This window comes from Mobula birostris, chromosome 7 (genome assembly GCF_030028105.1).
Source record: "Mobula birostris isolate sMobBir1 chromosome 7, sMobBir1.hap1, whole genome shotgun sequence".
In the NCBI taxonomy this organism is placed as follows: Eukaryota; Metazoa; Chordata; class Chondrichthyes; order Myliobatiformes; family Myliobatidae; genus Mobula; species Mobula birostris.
The window spans coordinates 123,229,174-123,250,917 of NC_092376.1; the positions used below are offsets into that span (position 1 = coordinate 123,229,174).

The following is a 21,744-nucleotide window of genomic DNA, read 5'->3' on the forward strand; positions in this document are numbered from 1 at the left end:
TAGTACTGATACATCTGGCTTTAGCTTCTCACACTCTTCTATAATTTCCCTGGAAATTTTCTTCCTCTTAGTTTTGATAACAGAGTTTCCCCTATACCCCTCTCCTACTTCTTAACTCTAATTATATGGATTTTATCCACAATTGCCATTCACTATTTCTTTCTTTCTTCCCCATCTCTTCTGAAAACCTTTAATAGTAGAGTAGAATAGAACTTTATTGTCATTGCTCATGATTGCAGTGCCACTCCAGTCTGTACAAGATATATTTATAATGCGTGTGTTATGGCTTAACTTAAAAAATAATTCCCATATTTACATGCAACAAGTGACTTTGATAGTCTATAACACTCAAAGGCCATTGGCAAGCCAGGGTGTAGCATTATTCATCCGCACAACAGCCCTCAGGAAGAAGTTGTTTTTCAGTCTTACTGTCTTGGCTAAGATGTTTCTGTATCTCTGACCAGATGGCAGAAGGTTGAACAGACAGTGTCCAGGATGTGATGGGTCTTTAATGAAGTTGCAAGTGTGCTTTAGAATGTCCCCAGGGCCCACAGTTGTGTCCCAGTGATGTACTGAGCAATCCCAATCATATTCAAGAAAATTAAAATGCCAGGAGTTGGTCTTTTTGAGCCATGTTTCATGCATCACCGCAACTTCATAATCCTACTTGGCTATTTGCACAAGCAAGTCACCCATCACATTCACCACACCCTCTGCATCGTACAGCACTGAGTACATTGGTATGGGGATTGTAGCAGTGGGGAGTTACTGAGATTGAGATCAGGCAGAAGGAAAGCTTGGAAAGAATTATGATTGATAGAGGCTATAATTAGATAATTGATGGGGTTGTGATGCTTTTTGCAGTACCCGAGGTTGGTCTATTTATTAAAAAGATCAAGGATCAAGAGTAAGGTTATTTTCCATATACATTCACATGTATTAGGAATTTGCTGTGGTGTCTTGGTGTGACAAGCAACAAAAAACAACAACATTCACTCTTTAAGATGGTGCCAGCAACCAACGCCACCAACAGCAACTTTCTGTAGACAGTTCAGAAAACTTCTTTTAAATATGCTTCTACTACTAACTGTATGCAATAGGAGCCTGTAATTTACATTTTGTTGAGGTGTTTTTGGGCCGCCTGAGCAATCCGGTGTTTTTGGTGTCTCAGGTGGAGGGGGAGCTCGGTGAGCTTGAGAGCAGAGAGCGTGGCCTAAAGTGTAACCCATGGTCGGCGCCATTACTCCTCGCCCATTAACTTGTTGAGCAAGAGTGAAATCGATGAGGACGACAGCAGAAGGTGAGCGGGTGTTCAGCACTGACTGCCTGGCGTTCACCAGTCTCCCGCTCCCTCTCGCAAACTGCTGCTGGAGGAAGTTGCAGGGGTCTTAGGTCCCACGCTGCAAGGTTTGACTGCCGGGGCTCGTGACTGTGGACTCATTTCTGGGCAACATTGCGGTCCAAGTTACATGTGTTTCTGGATTCTGCTTACTCTTTATTTTGCGATTTTGTGCCGTCTGATTTGGGCATGTCAGCGTGGAATGGGGTGTTCCGGCGCAGACCGTTTCTGCAGCCGGCTCTTAATGATCAACACAGCGCTAGACTGCACTGAACTGCAATAAACTGAACACTCTTGGACGGTTTTGAGGACTCTGTGATTTGACACTTAATATTCTCGGTGTTACTCGCTTGTTTTTTTGCCGTTTTTTGCACTTTGTTCTTTTCCTCTCTCGTTGGGGGGGGGGGGTTGAAGTTTTCTTTGACAAGGTTCACTGGTGTTTCTTTGTTTCATGGCTACTTGCAGGAGAACGAATCTCAGGGTTGTATACAGTACACGTAGGTCCTTTGATAATACATGTACTTTGAATCCTGAATCTTTGAACATTCAACAATTATAAAGAATTATATATAAATAAAAAAGCTAAGAAAATTAGGGATTAAAGAACAGAAATGGAATAAAATATGCATAAATAAATAAATACTAGCATGTGTTTACAGTGTAAACAACATTATAAAAGGTGGCTTAAAGTGCAGTGACGGGGGTAATAGATAGCGAGGGGCGGAGGGTCTAATCAGAATAGCAAAGAATTTGGCAAATAAAGCCGCCATCTTTGATCTTCAGCCTGTGGTTGAATTCAGTGAACTCTCCGAGGCATTCCATGTGAGGCTGATGGAATTGGCCTGCATAACCACCCGTTCCCATGGTTTTTATACAGTTGCTCTGCTCCCATCGACCCTTTGCACATCTGCCACCAATGCCTTAGAGGGTCACAAGGGTTCAGCACCTCCCATATTGTCCTGTGGGTGCCTTGGGATGTCACAATCCATTCTGTTGTCATTCCCTCCACTTGCTGCTGCCTCGGAGCTCCTCCCCATTAAACAATGTGGGCATTAGGTGGAGTGAACTACTTATGATATTGTGTCCCCTGCTGAACTCTGCAGCTAGTCAATACTGCAGTTAGCCGAAGTCATTTTCGATTCACAGGCAGCATAAAGTCTACATTTTGGCAACTGGTGTTGTGGATTATGTGCACTTTGGGATCTCTACACCTGCTTTTGGAGTAGTGGGTACTATTTTAGATTCCTAAATGCCACCGGGAAAACAGATAATTCCTTTAAGAATTTAAACAAAGAATCCAAAGAATTCTTCTCAAATGTAGAATTGGCAATACTCAAGACTTCTACACAAAGAATATATTGTTTTCAATTTAATACACTTTCTAGGATATGACTGCGCGCTATTGTTGCCAACTACAACAACAACTAATTATCCTACTAAATTTTCCCAAGGCCACTTGAAACATTTCACCGTCTGAGTGAAAGATTCTCACCACAATGGTGGAGAACATTGCGAATGGTTGCATCAACACCTGGCATGATGTGTAGGACCGAAAGAGGCTGCAGAAGATTGTAAACTCAGCCTGCTCCATTTACAGGCACAACCCCTTCCCACCAGGAGCTTGTGTCAAAGAAGGCAGCATCTATCGTTAAAGACTCTTACCATCCAGGACATGCCCTCTTCTCATCACCATTATCAGGGAGGAGGTACAGGAGCCTGAAGACCTACACTGGACATCTCAAGAATAGCTTCTTCCCTTCTGCCATTAGATTTCTAAATGGTCCATGTACTTTAGAACACTGCCTCAGTATTCCTTTTTTGCACTGTAACTTGTAGTGATTTTTATGTCTTGTGCTGTACTGCTTTGGCAAGACAGCACATTTCACACTATATGCCGCTGATAATAAACCTAGTTCTGATTCTTTGCTGTTTTTGCATCACTAATAAAACAGAAACGTGGGAAAGCGAACAAAATACTCTACACTAGGGGGCAGACTTGAGGTTACAAATCAGGACAGAACAGAACAAACATTGCTTCTCCAGAAGTGATCAATGCCATCTTTGGAATTCAAATTGAAATAAGTGTTCTACTCTTTCTTGGGCACCATCTGCCGCATTGTATTAAACAGTAATTTACTGTATAATAGTTTGATTAAGATAATTTTAAGATATGGTAAATTTGGCTGTGGTATCATAAGAGTAATTTGAATCATCTGCAGTTTAAGACACATTGACACTAGAAATTTCTTACAAAGATAAACATAATTTACAAGTAGCAGAGCAGTTGTGCTATAAATTATTACAGTTCTCTGGATTATTTCATTTCAGGTCAGTTAATTCAATAGGTACCCAACTCTAGATTAATATATATAGGAAAACTATACATTGCAGGAATGCTATTCTTAAATGATGATGTTACTGTTAAGTAATCTAAAGTATGCAATGTTGTTGAAAACTACAGTAGATAGTGTTATATATTTGCCACCTTCTGTATCAAAAAAAGGATTTCTGATAACCAGCAGTACTTTCTTATCTTAGAAGACATAGGGCCTCATGCCACCTTATCATCAGTGACGTCATTTGCATGAGATGTATTTCAACTCAGTTCTGAACAAACCTTGCATCAAGATAGTTTTTGAGAATTCTTAGAAAGTATGAATTCTACAGATAATGCTTGCAAATCTGCAGAGGTCCAGCATCAGTTCCAGTGAAGTAGTGGTGGGCTGAAAGCCGTAGAGCTGTAGTGCAATGGCAAGAAGTAGGAAGAAGTACTGCCAAGGAACTGTAGAGAACAGGCACCAGCAACAGCTACTGCTACATGAAATAGCTGCCAGCACAACTCTTGCATAGTCAGGATGTGAGGCAGCCACGGCTCATATCATGTGGTTTGTTCCTGTACAGTACGGCTCCTGTACTGCAGAGAGCAGCTGCAGTATAAATGAACAAAGTAATTCATTGGATTATTTGAGATATGGGTTCATTGAACAGCCATTGAAACAGTGGAAAAATACTACACGATGCTTTCACTTTTGGTGCTGCTGAGTTCTTAAGATAAGCTAACAGCTACTTGTCTCTATTTCGGAAAGCTAGTAACTTTCACCAGGACTCTATTGAGTATAATAAATATAATATTTATTGTAATTTATAGTTTTTATTAATATGTATTACAATGTACTGCTGCCAGATAACAACATATGCCAGTGAAGTTAAACCTGATTTTGATTCTATTGTAATTAAGCTACAAAACTTTGGCCTCTGTACCTCCCTCTGCAATTGGATCCTCGACTTCCAAACCATTAGACCACAATCTGTGCTGATTGGTAATATCTCCTCCTCACTGACGATCAACACTGGCGCACCTCAGGGGTGTGTGCTTAACCCACTGCTCTACTCCCTTATACCCATGACTGTGTGGCTAGTTATAGCTCAAATACCATCTATAAATTTGCTGATGACACAACCATTGTTGGTAGAATCTCAGATGGAGATAAGAGGGTGTACAGGAGCAAGATATACCAGTTGGTTGAGTGGTGTTGCAGCAACAATCTTGTACTCAAAGTCAGTAAGACCAAAGAGCTTATTGTGGACTTCAGGAAGGGTAAGATGAGGGAATATGAACCAATCCCCATAGAGGGATCAGAAGTTTCCTGATTCAGAAATAGCAAAAAACTATGCCTGCTCATCAATCAAGACAGCAGCTTTTGTGAACACGGCACATCAAGACAGAATTCAGAAGTCAGCTTCTCACAAAACACTTGTGAATCTGATGTCTTGCAAAATTAACAAATTCATTGACACAGACTGCTATGAGGTTGAGACTTCCCTGAAATGAGTTTTTGCAGGGTGGGATGTCTGTTTTTGATAGAAGCTTTTGGACTTGATTCTGTATTTTTCACACCATTGGAGGCATTTTTGCACTTTTAGCTGTTTTTTTGATAGAAACTTTTGGACTTGATACCGCATATTTTGCGCCACTGGAGGTCATCTTGGATACTATGCCTCGTGTGTATTACCGTGGATTCATGGACTCAGCGTGCGCAGTGGAAAATTTGGATAGTGCAATGGGAAACTGTGGTCGTGGAGGATTTCTACTTTCTTTGCTTAGCGAGATTGGAATTTTGTTTCTAAATAGAACTTTAAACTCCACATCACTGTCAGTGCTAGACTTGCATTTTGCCGAACACTGGACCACACCACTATTGGGTACAATCGCCAACCCAGTGGATCGGGTGAGTTCGTTCCATTCTACTATTAATGCTAATTGCATTAATAAGATGAACGTCATGCTTCTGACATCTAGACCAAAGACTTATGCGCTTTCTATACTCATTCTCGCAAATGACATTAATTTAAATCCAGGGCCACATTAGCCAAAATTCCCTCGTATGGTTTGTAACAAAGCTGCTAAGGATGGGCCACAAGCAACTGAGTGTGAAACTTGTAATTTTTGGTTTCATTGTGCATGCATTGAAATGAATGTACAGATCTATAAGATTTTGGTAGACCATCCATCCATCTTACTCCTGGACGTGAAACTGTGGTCTCGCCAACTTCGATTCTTCCCTCTTCACTATTGATAATACTGAAACTTATAATAGATTCGATTTACTTGCATCTCAGTCCTCAGATCATTCAGAGTCAGAGTCGGACTTAAATGTCCCCCCAGATATTGGATCCCCTACCAAGGCATCCACACCATACTTTAAAATTAAGGGGAAGAGTCGTAGATCTATAAAGATGTGCAACCAGCAGAAGTTTAAGACATTAAAAATTATAAACATGAATCGTCAGAGCTTGAGAGCAAAGAAAGCTAATTTTCAAGCCTTGATTGACGATGAAAACCCCGACATAATAGTTGGTACTGAGTCATGGCTCAACGACGACATTGCTTCGGGAGAAATTTTTCGCCCCTACTTCCAGGTTTTTAGGAAAGATGGGAAATCTAGCTCCCATGGTGGAGTGTTTATTGCAGTGAAAAATACTCAATACTTACTGAAGAAAATATCCTAGATTCAAATTGTGAAATAAAGTGGGTTAGTATTCATGTTAAAGGTCTAAAAGCGGTGTATGTTGGAGCATTCTATCGTCCTCCATCATCTGATGTTGATTATTTAAAGGAACTAGATTTGTCTCTTTCAAAAATCCCTCAACCAGCATCTATTTGGCTTCTTGGAGATTTTAATTTGCCTACTGTGGATTGGGACAGCAGTACTGTCTGCCAAGGGGGCAGCTATGTAGCAGTCAGTAAACTAATGCTCGATATTGTAGCTGATTTTAATTTGACACAAATTGTTAGACATCCAACTAGAGAAAGTAACATACTGGACTTATGTTTTGCGTCAAATCCAGCTTTAGTTGTGAAGTTGTGAATCACCACATCACTGCAGGGATTAGCGATCGTGATGTTGTTATAGTGAATGCAAAGCTTACTGCGAAATTAATTAAACCCCCCCCCCCAAAAGGAAACTATTTCTGTATAGGAAAGCAGATTTTCGTGGAATTGCAAAACTTGTTAGTGATTTCGACCAGTCACTACTAAGGAATGTTTAGCATCGGTCAGTATCAATACTCTTTGGTCTAACTTACAAGAGGTCCTTCAAGCAGCAATTGACATGTATGCCCCCTCTAAAATGGAGCTCTTCCAGGTTCAACTTACCATGGGTAAACCAGTCCACCCGGCGTGCGATACGTAGAAAGCAAAGACTATAATAAAGCTATGAAATCCGGTCATAGAGAAGACTGGCAAAAGTTTAAATTCTTGCGCCAACTTATTGATAGAAACATCAGGAAAGCTCACCATCAGTATGTTAATGAGGTAATAGGTGAGAGCTTAAGAGTGACACCACCAAACCCTTCTGGAGCTTTATTAAATTTACAAGGCAAGAAGTTTTTGGAATCCCTTCTCTCTCATCCGGGGGCCGTGTTGTATCTCTTGCTGCAGACAGAGCACAAGCACTTAACCAGCAGTTTTGCTCTGTGTTTACAAGGGAAAATTTGAATGAACTCCCCACTTTAGACTCCCATAATACCCCAGACTTGCCAGATCTCATTATAACTGTAACAGACGTTAAGAAGCTTCTCGAGGAATTACAGCCTAAGAAAGCACCGGGACCTGATCAAATACCAGCTATGATTCTAAAGAGCTGTGCTTCCAGCCTAGTTCCCGTTTTGCAAAAGATATTCCAGAAGTCTATTGATACTGGGACATTACCAGGCGATTGGTTGACAGCAAATGTCATTCTAATTTATAAGAACGGCGAGCATACAAACCCGGGAAATTACATCCGGAGTGCCCCAGGGGACTGTGTCGGGACCCTGACTTTTTCTCACTTACATCAACGACTTGCCAAATATAGTCAAGTCCAAAGTCAGACTTTTTGCAGATGACTGCATAATCTACCGTGAGATAAAAAACGACTAAGATGTTCAGCTGCTGCAAAACGATATTGATTCATTATGTCAATGGGAGTCTCAATGGCAAATGCCCTTCAACTCATCTAAATGTTATGCATATCAGTCACAAAGTTAAACCAATCAACACGACATATGACATGAAAGGACAAATTCTTGAAACAGTCACCCACCGCCCATATCTTGGAGTTGAAATTAGCAAAGATCTTAACTGGGCATGCCACATCAATCAGATTACAGCCAAAGCAGATAAAATGCTGGGTATCCTGAGAAGAAACCTCCACTCCTGTAGTAAATCCGTCAAGGACATGGCATATAAGACACTCGTCCGTCCAAGCTTGAGTATTGTATGGCCATATGGGATCCCCATCGAGCTAACAATAAGAAGTCCATCGAAAAAATCCAACGCTGTGCTGCTCGCTTTGCGCTAAATGATTACAGCAGGAAATCCAGTGTCACCAACATGCTCTCTAACCTTCAATGGGAACCACTTGAAAACCGACATATTAAACTACGGTTAATTTTCATTTTCAAAGAAGTTCACAACAACACTCCATCAAACATCCAAATTCGTCACAGGGTCAGTTCAACTCGACAGCAAACTGGACCTCACATAGTGGCAACTCCTTCATTCAATACCAGTACTCCCTCTGCCCAAGATCAACAAGAGAGTGGAATCTTCTGTCGCTAGCCCGGCGCAGTATTTCTGACATTAATATTTTAAAAGATAGACTCAATCAAATCGATGTAGGGGATCTAGTCAAAAAAGCTTACTTTACAATTTAACTCTCACGCCGTTCACACCGACTGCGCATTATAACAGCCGTGCGGCAGTGCTTGCGCAGTACCAAGCAGAAGCAGAAAAAAACAATGCTTTAGTTTACACAGCTCTCCACTTCCAAAAACAAATACATAAGCTGATTTATGTGCACTGCCACAAATAATAAATACTTCTCTACAATTTTTTCTTTTGTCTGAAACTTGGATGCCCTTTTTCAAAGTTCATCCAGCAATTTAAATAAGTAATGGTGATCTTTCAATTAGTAAGGAAATACTAATGAGGTTGTTCTTCAAGCTGGAATGTTAATAGGTTAATTTATTTACACTATGAAAGGTTTTGTCACAAAAGAGCCAGAAAACAACAGGTGATTGATAAGTTCATGGCCTAAGGCAGAAGGAGATGAGTTATTAACTTCAAACTTTCTGCATAATCACTCAAAGAGTTGAACTGCACGTGCATGTAACGAGAGCTGTATAACCCATCACCTTCCTTATCAATCACCCCTGCTGTGGACCACTTTCTGGAGGTCCAAGACGCCAACTTCTATAAAGAAGGGATCTGTATGCTCCATGACTGCTGGACTAAATGTGTAAATGTAGGAGGAGATTACGTTGAAAAATAAATGCGCTAGGTTTTCTAAAATTGACTCCTTCTACCTTAGGCCACAGACTTATCAATCACCTCTCGTACAGTGAAAATAAAAACTGCAGGACTATACAAAAAGAATGGGGGTGGTGAGAGGAGACTGATCGGATTTTTTTCTTCAAAGGTTTGACAGACATATTGAGCTGAATTATCTCCCCTGTGTTGCATTATATTTCCCAATTACACACTATCCTCGTTATTTGCATCTTCACAGTTACGCGAGGAATCTACGTCTACCAACTTCCTGCTATATGCGTCCAAGTCTCACGGCTATGCGAGGAGCACTGCTTTCCCGCCATTACAAGTCACATGCGCACACCTCACAGCCTCACCCGCCAGTCTCACGTTGGTTTTGGCAATGTGCGGATGTGAGACCTTGCGGTCTTAAACTGTTGTTCTTTTTACCCACGGTTCCTAAGCGTCCGATGTCAAGTTCTGGGCCATCACTTGAAAAAAGTTGGAAATTATAAACAAGGCGGCGTCAGCTGAAGGTAACACAGCTCTGGGACACTACTTCGGCCTGGGTGAATCCACGATCAGAAACATGAAGAAAAACGCTGAGAAAATAAAAAGTGCAGTGATTGATTCATCACAAGCGTCTTCAAAGATTGTTATCAAAGCGCGTAACCCGATTATCACCAAAGTGGAGAAAATGTTGAGTTTGTACATTGAGCATGACACAAAGAGGAAAACAACACTTAGTTCCGATCACCGTGTGAAAGCTTTACAAATTTATGGTCGCCTTTGTTCAGAGACTAGTGAGGAAGTGTCAAGTGATATTGTTAGCTTTAATGCAAGTAGGGGATGGTTTTCTAAGTTTGTTAATCGTCACAGGCTTTACAACTTAGCTGTGCGTGGTGAACAAGCCAGTGCTGACCACGAAGCTGCTGAACGCTACGTGCAGTTGCGGGTTATGATTGCTGAGTTAGGCATCAGAACGAAGCAGGTGTTTAATGCAGACGAGACTGGGCTTTTTTGGAAGCATATGCCGAAACGCACTTACACAAGTAAGAATGAAAAAACTGCGTCAGGTTTCAAGGCAGTAAAGGATAGACTGACTTTGCTTATATGCCGAAGGAGACTAAGATGAAGCCTCTCGTAGTTTACCATTCACTAAACCCCCATGCTCTTAAGGGTTTGAATAAGAATATGCTTCCTATCCACTGGGCAGCTAACAAGGAAGCATGGGTCACTGGTCAAATCTTTGAAGATTGGTGTTGCTAATCATTTTGCGGTTGAGGCTGAACACTACTACCGGGAACAGAATCTTGCCTTTAAAGTGCTTTTGTTGCTTGACAATGCACAACCAACATCTGGACAGCATTCATCCTAACACAACAGCGTGTTTCCTGCCACCAAACACATCACTGATTCAACCACTTGACCAAGGTGTGATATCCACATTCAAGGCGTATTTTTTACTGCGAACTGTCTCTCAGATGCTGCAAGCAACAGCCGATTTTGCAAATCCCAGGAGTTTACCAACAGTGAGGGAATGGTGGAAGTCCTTCAACATTAGACATGGCATCAGCAACATTGATGAATCCTGGAAAATTACCACGCTCTCAATGGAGCGTGGAAATCAATTTGGGCAGAGAGTGTGCACACCCTCAAGGGATTTCCTGCTTTCACTGCAGCTGTCCAGGACTGTGTGGCCCTGAGCCATAACATTGATGGGAAAGGATTCTCAGATCTCGAGACTGCGGACGTGGTAGAACTCCTGGGTTCTCATGATGAAGAATTAAGTGTGGATGACCTTCTGCGTTTAACGCAGACTGAAGGTGATAACGATGAAAAAGAAAGTGTCGAGTTGCAGATAAAGGATTTTACTGTGAAGCAACTGGCAGAATTTTTTAAGGTTGCCGAACACTTGGCACAAATGGTGATGGACATGGACCCAAGTTTAGACCGGAGTCAGCATTTCAGTCGTTCCCTGCAGTCAAGCCTTCTTCCCTACAAGCAAATTTATGCTGAAAAACAAAATGCTGTGAAGCAAACAACCCTCATGGTATGAAAATGTGAATAAATTACAGATAAAACATATTTAGGAAGCCTCCAGAACGCATCCCTATTTTGTCCATTTAAATAATTATTCACATTATGCGTCAACTTCGAGGAACATATCCCCGCATATAACCAGGGTAGGGTGTACATGAATGATTAATAGAGGGGACATATTAAAGTTCATAATTTCCAGACTAACAAGACGAAGCTCAGACAGCTTAAGTGCCAAAATTCTGAACCATGCGGTTCACCCACTCAAACCCATTGTCACTTGATGAGCACAGTACCATTACAATAAGTAGAAGTAGGTGAGTGGCTATTGCTGGAGGCAGTGTTATTGTTTCATTTTGACTTGTATTGAAAAATGAGGATTTTGAGCCTGGATAATCCGATTATATGTAGATCCAAGGATATGAGAGAAGCAAAAATGTAAATGAAAAAGGCAAAATTGCCCAGCTGCGGGGGGTCAAATTATAAATTGTTTTCACTCACCAAGATATTAAATGCAGAACAGATCATTTTCCAAAGCTTTAAGAAGGATTTGCAATTTTAACAAGTTGCAATATGATTTTTGAATTAGATACTCTAAAGTTTTTATGAACTAGCCAACAGGTCCCATATGTACAGGCAAAATAAAATTAATCACCTGTACAAATTTAATTATATTCAAAGAAATCTTTTTCAAATGATTAAATGTGCAAACATTCTCAATGACAGTAACTACATTTTTTATTGAATGATAGCCCCAAGGTCTGTAGTAAGTATTAACTTTTGACAATATTTATAGGGTATATTAATATATGAACCATAATGAAGGCAAATAATTGTTCCCATCAGGAACCATTAGTGTTTCTTTGCATGGATGATACATTGTTGAATGATACATTCTGTTTATAAAGTAGCTTTAATGAGTAGTCCTGGGGTAATATTTCAATGAATAAGTGCAGAGTACGTTTTTTTTAATTCAAGCAGATGTAGCTGCCCTGATTATATACATACACTTTGGATTGGATATGAACAAAACAATTGTTTTTACAAATGTTAATCTTTACATTGTTGCCACAGTATAAATAGTACCATATGTTCTGTTAGACAGCATTTCCCAGGTAAAGACATGAAAAGCACAGGGCTCCAGATAGCCAGGCTTGGCAGAAGTACAATATAGCCTATGTAGCATTCCAAAACTCAGTTCAACCAGAGTCAAAGAAATTAAACTTAAGACGCAGTGCTAAATGCACAGAAGCAAATAACAATCAAACTTGGAAACAATGCTTAACTTTGCAATGTCTATTTAACCTCCAATTTTGAATTTGATCAACATTTTAAAACATTATTTAGAAAGGTCTTTTAATCTGCTTCCATTTCAATTCAAATGCAAATACAGAACTTGTACTTTTTTATCTTCCTTAATACCTAGATAAATTTACAAAATTCTCAGTTTCAATGCCCATTTGATTTCTGCCTTTTTGTTCCAGTTTTATAAAAAAGGAAAAAGGCGTTTCTTTAAAATGTATACAACAGTAGCCAAAAACAAAGCCAGTGCAAGGAAAATCAGCAGTTTGTCAGTCATCTCTCTGCGATTATATTTTGTGATCAGCTTGCGACCCAGTTGAATTGTGCCTGTCATGTTTTTAAATTCTTCATTTGTATCTTGCACAGTTCTTGAGGATGTTGCTTCAATAAAAGAGAACATGCTAATTAAAGAGTAATATTAAATCAACAAAATGTAGCTCCAAAGTAAATGAAGCATCAATGTACAAGAAGCATCAAATACTGAGGTAACTATAAATCTTTTTTTAAAAATCAAGATGCACATTGCAACCAAAAGTGATAATCGGTTGTTCTCAGTTGAGAATGAAGAATAATTAACAAAACGATGTTAGGATATTAATCTGGTGCTTTATGACATGCTCAGGTTATTCAAAGCTCCTCACAATACATTAAATTCCTTTTGGCAGTACGTCCACTATGTATAAAATCGATCACCATCCACATTTCACATGCCCAAAGCCTTCAACTGTCAAATTATACCAGATTCTCAAAAAGCAGTAATAAGTAAACATTTAACTGTTTGTGAAATTTTAGGAAAATTAAGACAATCTATTGACCTGGGTAGGAAATGAGTTAGGAAGGAGACAAATAATAGTGACCTGTACCGGGTCCTAACCTTTTCATGGCTTCTTAGTCAAAAACCTTCGATAAAGGAACAGACAGCATGATGTCCAGGTCTGAGGCTGACGCACTAATTTAGACACAAAGTGATATAACTGAGTACAGAAAAAGTCTGATTGAACAAAAGTGTGGCAGATTGTCCTCAAAGTGGGAAGCACCAGTCCATCTGCCATTGGATACAAAAAAGATGGATCGGGGTATGAGAATTCAGGAAAATACACAATTCTTAGAAGAGTTGGCAGAGAGTGTCAATCTCCCTTGACCACAGAATCTAGATTTGGGCCATATCTACCCAAAACAAAAGATCTTCCAGGATTGAGACAAAGAGGAATTCTCCATGCAGAGAGTTACAAATCTCTGGAATTTTCTACTTTTGCTGTCTGCTGACCAATGACTGAATGGTGGAGTGGATGTAAGGGAGATGCAAGACCTACTCCTGTCACTTATTCCTCAGGTTTAATGTATATTGGCATCAAGGCATCACTTGCTGTTATAGGAGAAAATCAGCAGCATGTCCTTATGCTTTTAGGTAAGTTTAGAAATAATCACGATGATGAGGTAAAACTAGATGTGGAAACTGTTACCGTTTTTCTGCTGTTGTGAAGTACCAACAAATACGAAAAGGTAAAAGATTGATGCAGGGGCAGGGAGTAAGGAATCCCTACATCAATCTGCACATCTGCACTTAAGCAGACAGGTTACTCTAGAAATTGCTCATTCTATAATGACAGAAAATACTGACATATTTACCAAAAATACAGTAAAATAAGACCAATGTTACACGCCCAATTTAATCAATTGAAACCAAGTTCTGGCAATTTCACCTTCTTCTTGGAACTATTTTAATTGCTAGGTGTTCAGAATCCCTTTTCAATATTCAGTAACAGAGAGATAATAAATAAGTATATTCCTCCAAGAGGACCACAACCTTGTTGTAGGGTTTGGAGGCTTTCATGCCTCAGTGACTGGAGAGCTGTGTTGGCTGGACTCAGGGCATTATGCTTTAGCTCTTGATAGGGTCACCCATACCAAACAGGTCAAAGGGCAAAGGCCAGACCAAGAGTGGCCCACCTGTCCTCCAGGTTCAGAGGTTCATCTCAGGGCTAACAACCCTGACTGGTAAAACAAAATTGTCACAGAAACAGCAATGAAGAATCCTTCTACATCTGAGTGTGGTGACATTCCCGAGTCTGCAGCCGGGACTTGCATGGCTGACAGAAGTGAAAACTGAGAAGAAACCACTGACATGTTGAAGGAAGCCTTGAGCACCACCAAAGATTGAGGACCTGCATTGCTGCTCTAAACTCCAGCGGTGTAATGGGTAATAACTAAGTAATACGCATGTAAGTATTTCAACTTACCGAGTGTCTGCACTGATTCTTCGCTCTGCTGTACTTGTTGTGACATCATCCTGCTGATTGTCATCAAGCTCTCGGTAATGCTGCTGGCCGTCTGTACTAAGCCCTCCTTTGTCATCTTTCTGAAATCGAATAAAATTTAATTCATTTCAGCAGCAACAATTCTTCTGTTGCTTCTCCATTACTTGGTCATAGTAAAATAAATTACGTTAAAGTACTTTGAATAATTTGATTAGTTTCTAACTGGAATATATATATTTATATATATATATATATAAAATGTTGTAAAAAAAATGGAAATCTGACAAAAAGACTTTATTTTCCAGAAAATAGAGAACACTAAGATGAATAAATCTCAAGTGCACTCAAAATCTACAAGTCACTGGCAAATTTCCTTTTCACCTCCCAAAATATACTAAGATTTTTTCCTCAGCCATCACTTTTCAATACTCCTTAAATTTCAGCACAATATAATATGTGACGATGCTGCCATTGCACCTGTTTTCAAATATAATGGAAGTAGATGCTACCAACCTATAATATTTAGTTAAAACTGTTAAAGGATTACTGGTTTAAATATATTTAAAGTTTAATTCTTGAAGATATAGATTTTAACTTCAGTTGTGTTACAATTATATTCAGTGACCACTTTATTAGATACACATGTACACCCTCTTGTTAATCCAAATACCTAATCAACCAATCATGTGGCAGCAACCCAATGCACAAAAGCATGCAGGCATGGTCAAGAGGTTCAGTTGTTCACACCAGACAGCAGAATGGGAAGAAATGTGATCTAAGTGACCTTGACCATGGACTGATTGTTGGTGCCAGAAAGGATGGTTTCAGCATCTCAGAAACATCCGATCTCCTGTCATTTTCACATACAGCAACCTCTAGCATTTACAGAGAATAGTGTGAAAAACAAAAAAAAATCCAGTGAGTGGCAGTTCCATGGGCAAAGATGGCCTGTTTTTGAGAAAGGTCAAAGGAAAATGGCCAGATTGGTTCAAGCTGACAGGAAGGTGATAGTAACTCCAATAACCAGATATCTCAAGTGTTGTGTAGACCTGCATCACTGAATGCACAACATGTTGAATCTTGGAGTCGAGGAGCTCCAGCAGCAGAAGACCACACCACGTTCCACTCCGGTATCTAATAAAGTGGCTTCTGAGAGTATATGAGCAAAAAAAAAATTCAAAAGTGTAGGTCACAGCATATCACAGTAAAAGGGGAGGAAGTAAAGCAAACAGCACAATGCTGCAGAAGCTAAAAGTTAAAGTCTACAACAGATCACTATGTAACCTGTACTACTGGATGTGCAGCACAAGGCTGGGTTTTATGACAAGAGGCAAAAGCTAACCATCTTTACCTGTGTTACTAACTGTTGGTTCCTAACTGAAAGATTCAAGCAGGCAGCAATCAAGGACAGTTCAAAAAAATCACAATTGTAAACTAATGTCCAAATATTTTACTGGATGCCAAATAAAGACTGGAACAGTGATATAAAATTAAGGCAGAAACTAAGTTATTTAAGAGTAATAATATTTATTAACATCAAATCGATCATATTTTCAAATATTCCTCCAAGGGAACTATAATCGTTCATATTTTTTTAGGAACAGATTCAATGGATTCTGTTCAATTGTGCTATTGGTTAATCAGGGCAGCCACTTATTTGGGACAACTGTTAAAGAACAAAAACCAATCGAGAAAATAGCCGGGATTACCTTTGTTTATTTGGTACACTATGCCACTTAATTGAGACTGGAGACTGTTGCCAAACAGTTTCTAACTAGCATCAGTTGTGTGCACTGTGTGGCTGTTAGACACTATACTGTGCCTAAAGTCAGCTGTTTTAAAATAGTGTCGGTTACGTGTGTTTGTGTTCAAAAAGCAGTGATTTTTATCACTGATAGTTGGCAAGAAATAAGCAGTAAGACAATTCCGAACGGTTTTGCTCACTGTAGTTTCAAGCATTCAGGCCTGGAGATGCCAGAAACAGCCGGGAGTGAAAACGAAATTATTTCACCCCTTACACAAATAAGGAACTATGAAGAATTTGAAGCTATCAACAATCATCTCGAATGTTACAATGAAAACCTTATATGAAAGCAGTGTATTATCTATACTAGGTGCCTACGCTGATTTTGTTCATTTACAGTCAATCAACAGAACAAAGCAATGTACTCTGTATGAATTCCTCCATCAATAACTATTCAGAACTAATACATGATGTTATAGTACCCTAGCAGTATTGGTAGTGCTCTAATTTGTCCAGTACTTCATTTAAATACAAAATTTGTTAAGCAGTTTGTATTTTTTATATACCTTTTTACCTATTTTAATGAAACTTCAGCTATTTAAGGCAGCCACATAACTGGGCCAAAATGTACTGTTCCCAATGTGACCCAATTAACCAGAATCCACTGTATATTGTATAGCAGTAATTACAGATTAGTATTAAAAGGTCACCTCATAAAACATTTACTGTTTATTTTACAATGAGAACAGATTCTCAGCATTTTCGATTCTTGGCAGTTGTTTACTAACTTGTGGAATGTTTCTGGATAAATTTCAAAAATGCACCTGGTAGTAGAGGGTCAGGGAAAATAAATTTAACAAAAAGGATCTGATTTTTATGATGAAATAATAAACTGGCTTATCTACCACAGTTACAAGTAAAAAATCAAGCCAGTGTCACATGCCTAAATCAATTTAGGATTAAGTTTTGGCAATTTCTGCAAGGTCTCAGAATGATTTTGAGTAATGTGCTCAGAATCACTTTTCAATAGTCAATAACCAAAGAACTAATTACAGATGCAGAAAGCTGAAAAACAAAATTGTTGAAAATGCTCAAATTAATTTGTGTAGAAAATACAGTTAACATTTTAGAATGGTTGTCAAGATACGTTTCTGAAATTCAGAAACATTTGAAAGCTATTAAATGTTAATCACATTACTTAAATTTGAAAAAAGGTATTACATCAGTTACTAAAACTGTAATAAAAACAAAACTAAAGATGTTTAAACAATTTCAATTAAAATCAAATCTATAGATAGAAACACTTAACACCTCACACCATTCTCCAGTTGCAGTTTAAGAAGGCGCTACTGAAGGCGAGTGACAGCTTACTGGTAGTTCGAAAGGCAAGAAATTAGACTAAAACATTATTAATAACACCTTTTCTGAAGTAAATTATAATCAACTATTACTGCAAACAACAAAGAGGAGAGCGAAGGCGAAGCAAATTTGAGGGATGAGCCGTGTTGGTGCGTTGCAAAGTCAACACAGATAAGTTGGAATGAGCAATTGGGACAGGAGGAATCAAAGCAGAGGAGTCCTGATGCTCATCCAACTAACACGGGTGCACTGCTGGGTCGCTCTAAGTGCTGAGCTGATTTGGAGAGGTTGAGAACGACTTCGGGCTGGGCGGCGTGTTATAGACCCGGAGCATTTCACTGCGGCAGCTCCCAGGTCCTAATGCAAGGCACGATCTGTTGTTCAGACAATTTAACTGCCAGCCCAATTTAAATTCTTGCATCATGTTGTATGAGCACATTCCCCACTATAAGTACTGGAAGAAAGCCTGCATTCCACTGCTGGACTCCATAAGGTATTGAGTGTTGGGTGTACAGCTGAGAAGTCATTGCAGATAAATTCCAGGAAGTCTGAATCATCTGCATTCATGCGCGCTTGGGCTAGAGCAGGTACTTATGAGGGGAAATATAACCAGATCTACATTAAGTTTTGACATCTTTGCCAATCCTAATCAAATAATTTATTGCACAATATGTTCAAATTCATTTATTTATCACATGTACGTCGACACATACAGTGAAATGTATCTTTTGCATTCAAAACCAACACAACCTAAGGATGTGCTGGGAGCAGCCTGCAAGTGTCGGCACATTCTGGCGCCAATATAACATGGCCAAAATGTTCAGCCGAACAAAATCAACAAAACTGCAGCAGCGAAACAAACTCCTTTCCTCCCATCGATCCATTCACCCACTCACACACAGAGAAAATCCTCCAACTTCAGGACAGGCCACCTCTGAGCCTCCAGCCTCTACTGGATTCACAGACATCAGGCCTCGGCTTCCAATCGACCATCAGGCGTCAGTCTTCGGTACTGACCCCAGAACACACCATTGCCAGGACCCCAAACTCCAGGCCTTGAACTCTGGACTCACCAACTTGCATACCTGCCCACATAACCCTACGATCCTGTTAGTCCCACAGGGGCCTGTCCTGTCCTTTGTTGGAGAGAGCACCATCCCTCTTCCTTGATAGTCTTGGTTCACAGCACTTTGTCCATAAATGTCCTTCATTCGCATCTTGGCTGGCATGGAGCAGAAGCCTATATTCTGGCCTGACCTCCAACTCCCCACATCCTTGTCCCTAAACCCTAACCTGCCTCCTCACTCCCTTGTCTCCAAAACCATCCCTATGAACCTAAAAAATGACTAGGTCTCAACAGAGATCACAGCTTGGCACCATCTTGATCAAATTCTTAAGACATTTTTCCTGGCAGGAGATTGTATACATAAATAAACTCCATTACCGTTGTCGAACTGAAGAATCTCCACTTCGAAAGAGTTCATCCTTTTCTTTAATGTCTATGGCAAACTTGCAGGCCAGGTTTGCTTTTCGCCAAGCAGTTTGGTTGCTTTAAAAGAAGCACAGAAGCAACATGATTATACTATGTGGTGATGAACAATCAATTGCACCTTACTGCCAAAATTTATGGTCCACATGCAACCCTCCTTAAAATGTAAACTTTTAAAAAATATATTAATAGACCAGAAGCAGAAATGGATCCGAAAGAAAAGATGAAGCAAAACAGTGGAGAACCATTCTACTGGACTTCGGTTTTATGTCAGGTTCAGGAATAGAGAATAATTATAAATTCTTAGGCTCAGGTTGGGCCAGCTTAGTTCTGCATAATTTGTGTAAATAGTAGATATTAGACCTTTGCGCAATGGATTCATGCAGAGAAACATATCAACGACGTTTGTGTCGGGTGCCTCAGGGAAGTTTGATATCAAGGGGCTGATAAAATGTCTAATTTGCAAATATCAAGAAATGAGTGTTGGGTAGGTTAAACTTTGCAGACAGTTGTTCAAATGATGCAAAACAGTTGTCTATAAAAAGATCTTTAAAACGCCAGATGCCCTTTCTGTACCAATCTTGACATGTTGGATCATGTATAGAAGAGATGATTATATAGGACTTGAAAGAGAGAAGCCATGGAGACCACTATGCTTTCTGAACTGAGCCCATACTCTCAGGGTGTGCCTGATAACAGGATTAACAATTGGTTTAGGCGTAAGAAAAGGGAGTGTGGATCCTAGAAGTGTGGAGATGGAAGAATTCCTAATAGAGTTTAGCTCCATTGCCACCCATATTGGGCAGTCAGATTGGTTGTAAAAATGAGACCAAAAGATGACACAGTGTATGTTAACTGCCCAGTAATATAAGCAGAAATTGGGCAAAGCCATGCCCCCAATACTTTTAGATTTTTGAAGATGGACTTTGAATTATTCAGTCGGGGATGTTTCCCTTCCATAAGTAGGACAATATAACTGAGTCTAACGAGTCAAAGAAGGCTTTAGGAATGAAAGTTGGTATGAATTGAAAAAGGTATAAGAATTTAGGAAGGATGTTCATTTCAACAACATTAATTCCGCCCATCAGGGACATGGACAAGGGTGACCACTGTACTAGGCTCTGTTTTGTATGATTTAACAAATTAATGAAATTTTCTCCAAAAAGATACTTATGTTTCCTTGTTACTGTGAAACCGTTAGTCTTGCAAGACCATGGATGTGCGCCTGGAAAGTCTTCACTCTCCAGGGCGCAGGCCTGGGCAAGGTTGTATGGAAGTTGCCCATGCTGCAAGTCTCTCCTCTCCACGACACCAATGTTGTCCAAGGGAAGGGCATTAGGACCCATACAGCTTGGCACCAGTGTTGTCGCAGAGCAAAGTGTGATTAAATGCCTTGCTCAAGGACACAACACATTGCCTTGGCTGGGGCTCGAACTCATGACCTTCAGGTCGCTAGTCCAATGCCTTAACCACTTGGCCACGTGCCACAGCTCACACTGTGAAACCCAGGTAAGTAAACTGGTTGTTCACTGCCTTAAAAGGGAGGTTATGGAACTCTGACACTTGTGCTTCTCCATTTATCAGAAAAAGTTCACTCATGTAAATTAAGTTTGTATCCTGAAAACTAGCTAAGTTTGTTAAGGAGTGAGAACATGGGGGGTAAGGTAGTGATCGGGTTTGATATAAAAAGTAAAAGATTATCAGCATAAAGGGAGATTTTGTGCTCAACTCCCTCCCTCCAAATCCCCGTCAGGTCCACACAACTATGGAACGCAATCGCCAGTGGCTCTATGGCCAGATCGAAAAGTAAAGGGCTTAAAGGGCACCCTTGGCAGGTTCCACGTTTGAGGTTAAAAGGTTGGGATTGCTGAGAGTTGGTCAAAACAGAGGCAGTGGGATGCCAATATAACAGTTTAATCCACGTGATAAAACTTGGTCCAAAATCAAATTTTTCTAAAGCAGCAAAGAGGTAATTCCATTCCACACGGTCAAAAGCTTTCTCTGCGTCTAAGGAGATGACACATTCAGGGATCCCAACTGAAGGTGAATATAAAATATTTAATAGATGGCGAATATTAAAAAAGGGAGGCAGTTTTTAACAAAACCCGTTTGGTCTTCAGAAATAATTGAGGGTAGGATGTTCTCCAGTCTACAGGCCAGAACTTTAGCTAAGATTTTGACATCAACATTTAACAGAGAGATTGGCCTGTACGAGGAGCACTCTGTTTGGTCTTTGCCTCTCTTCACTAGAAGAATGATGCATGTCTCATTAAGTGATGCTGGCAGTTTACTTTGTTTAAATGAATTAGATAGAACCAAGGTTAGTTGAGGTAACAGCAGTGACAAAAATGATTTAAAGAATTCTACAGGGAATCCATCGGGTCCAGCAGATTTACCAGTCTGCTGTAACGAGATGGCTGA

General features: G+C 39.9%; 1 protein-coding gene across 4 annotated transcripts in view; it reads right to left on the reverse strand.

Annotated features, from left to right (window-relative positions):
- Positions 1 to 11,894: 11,894 nt before the first annotated feature.
- The window catches only part of LOC140200804 (vesicle transport protein SEC20-like), a 29,653-nt gene continuing 19,803 nt past the window's right edge, over positions 11,895 to 21,744 (reverse strand). For 3 of the 4 annotated variants that reach the window (XM_072264422.1, XM_072264420.1, XM_072264421.1), the window contains 3 exons: positions 19,279 to 19,383; positions 14,714 to 14,832; positions 11,895 to 12,854 (listed from right to left, as the gene is read on the reverse strand). In XM_072264422.1, the coding sequence (XP_072120523.1) occupies positions 12,658 to 12,854; positions 14,714 to 14,832; positions 19,279 to 19,383 (421 nt within the window). In that variant the 3' untranslated portion in view covers positions 11,895 to 12,657. The remainder of the gene's footprint in view (positions 12,855 to 14,713; positions 14,833 to 19,278; positions 19,384 to 21,744) is intronic. The other variant, XM_072264419.1, reaches the window with a different exon arrangement.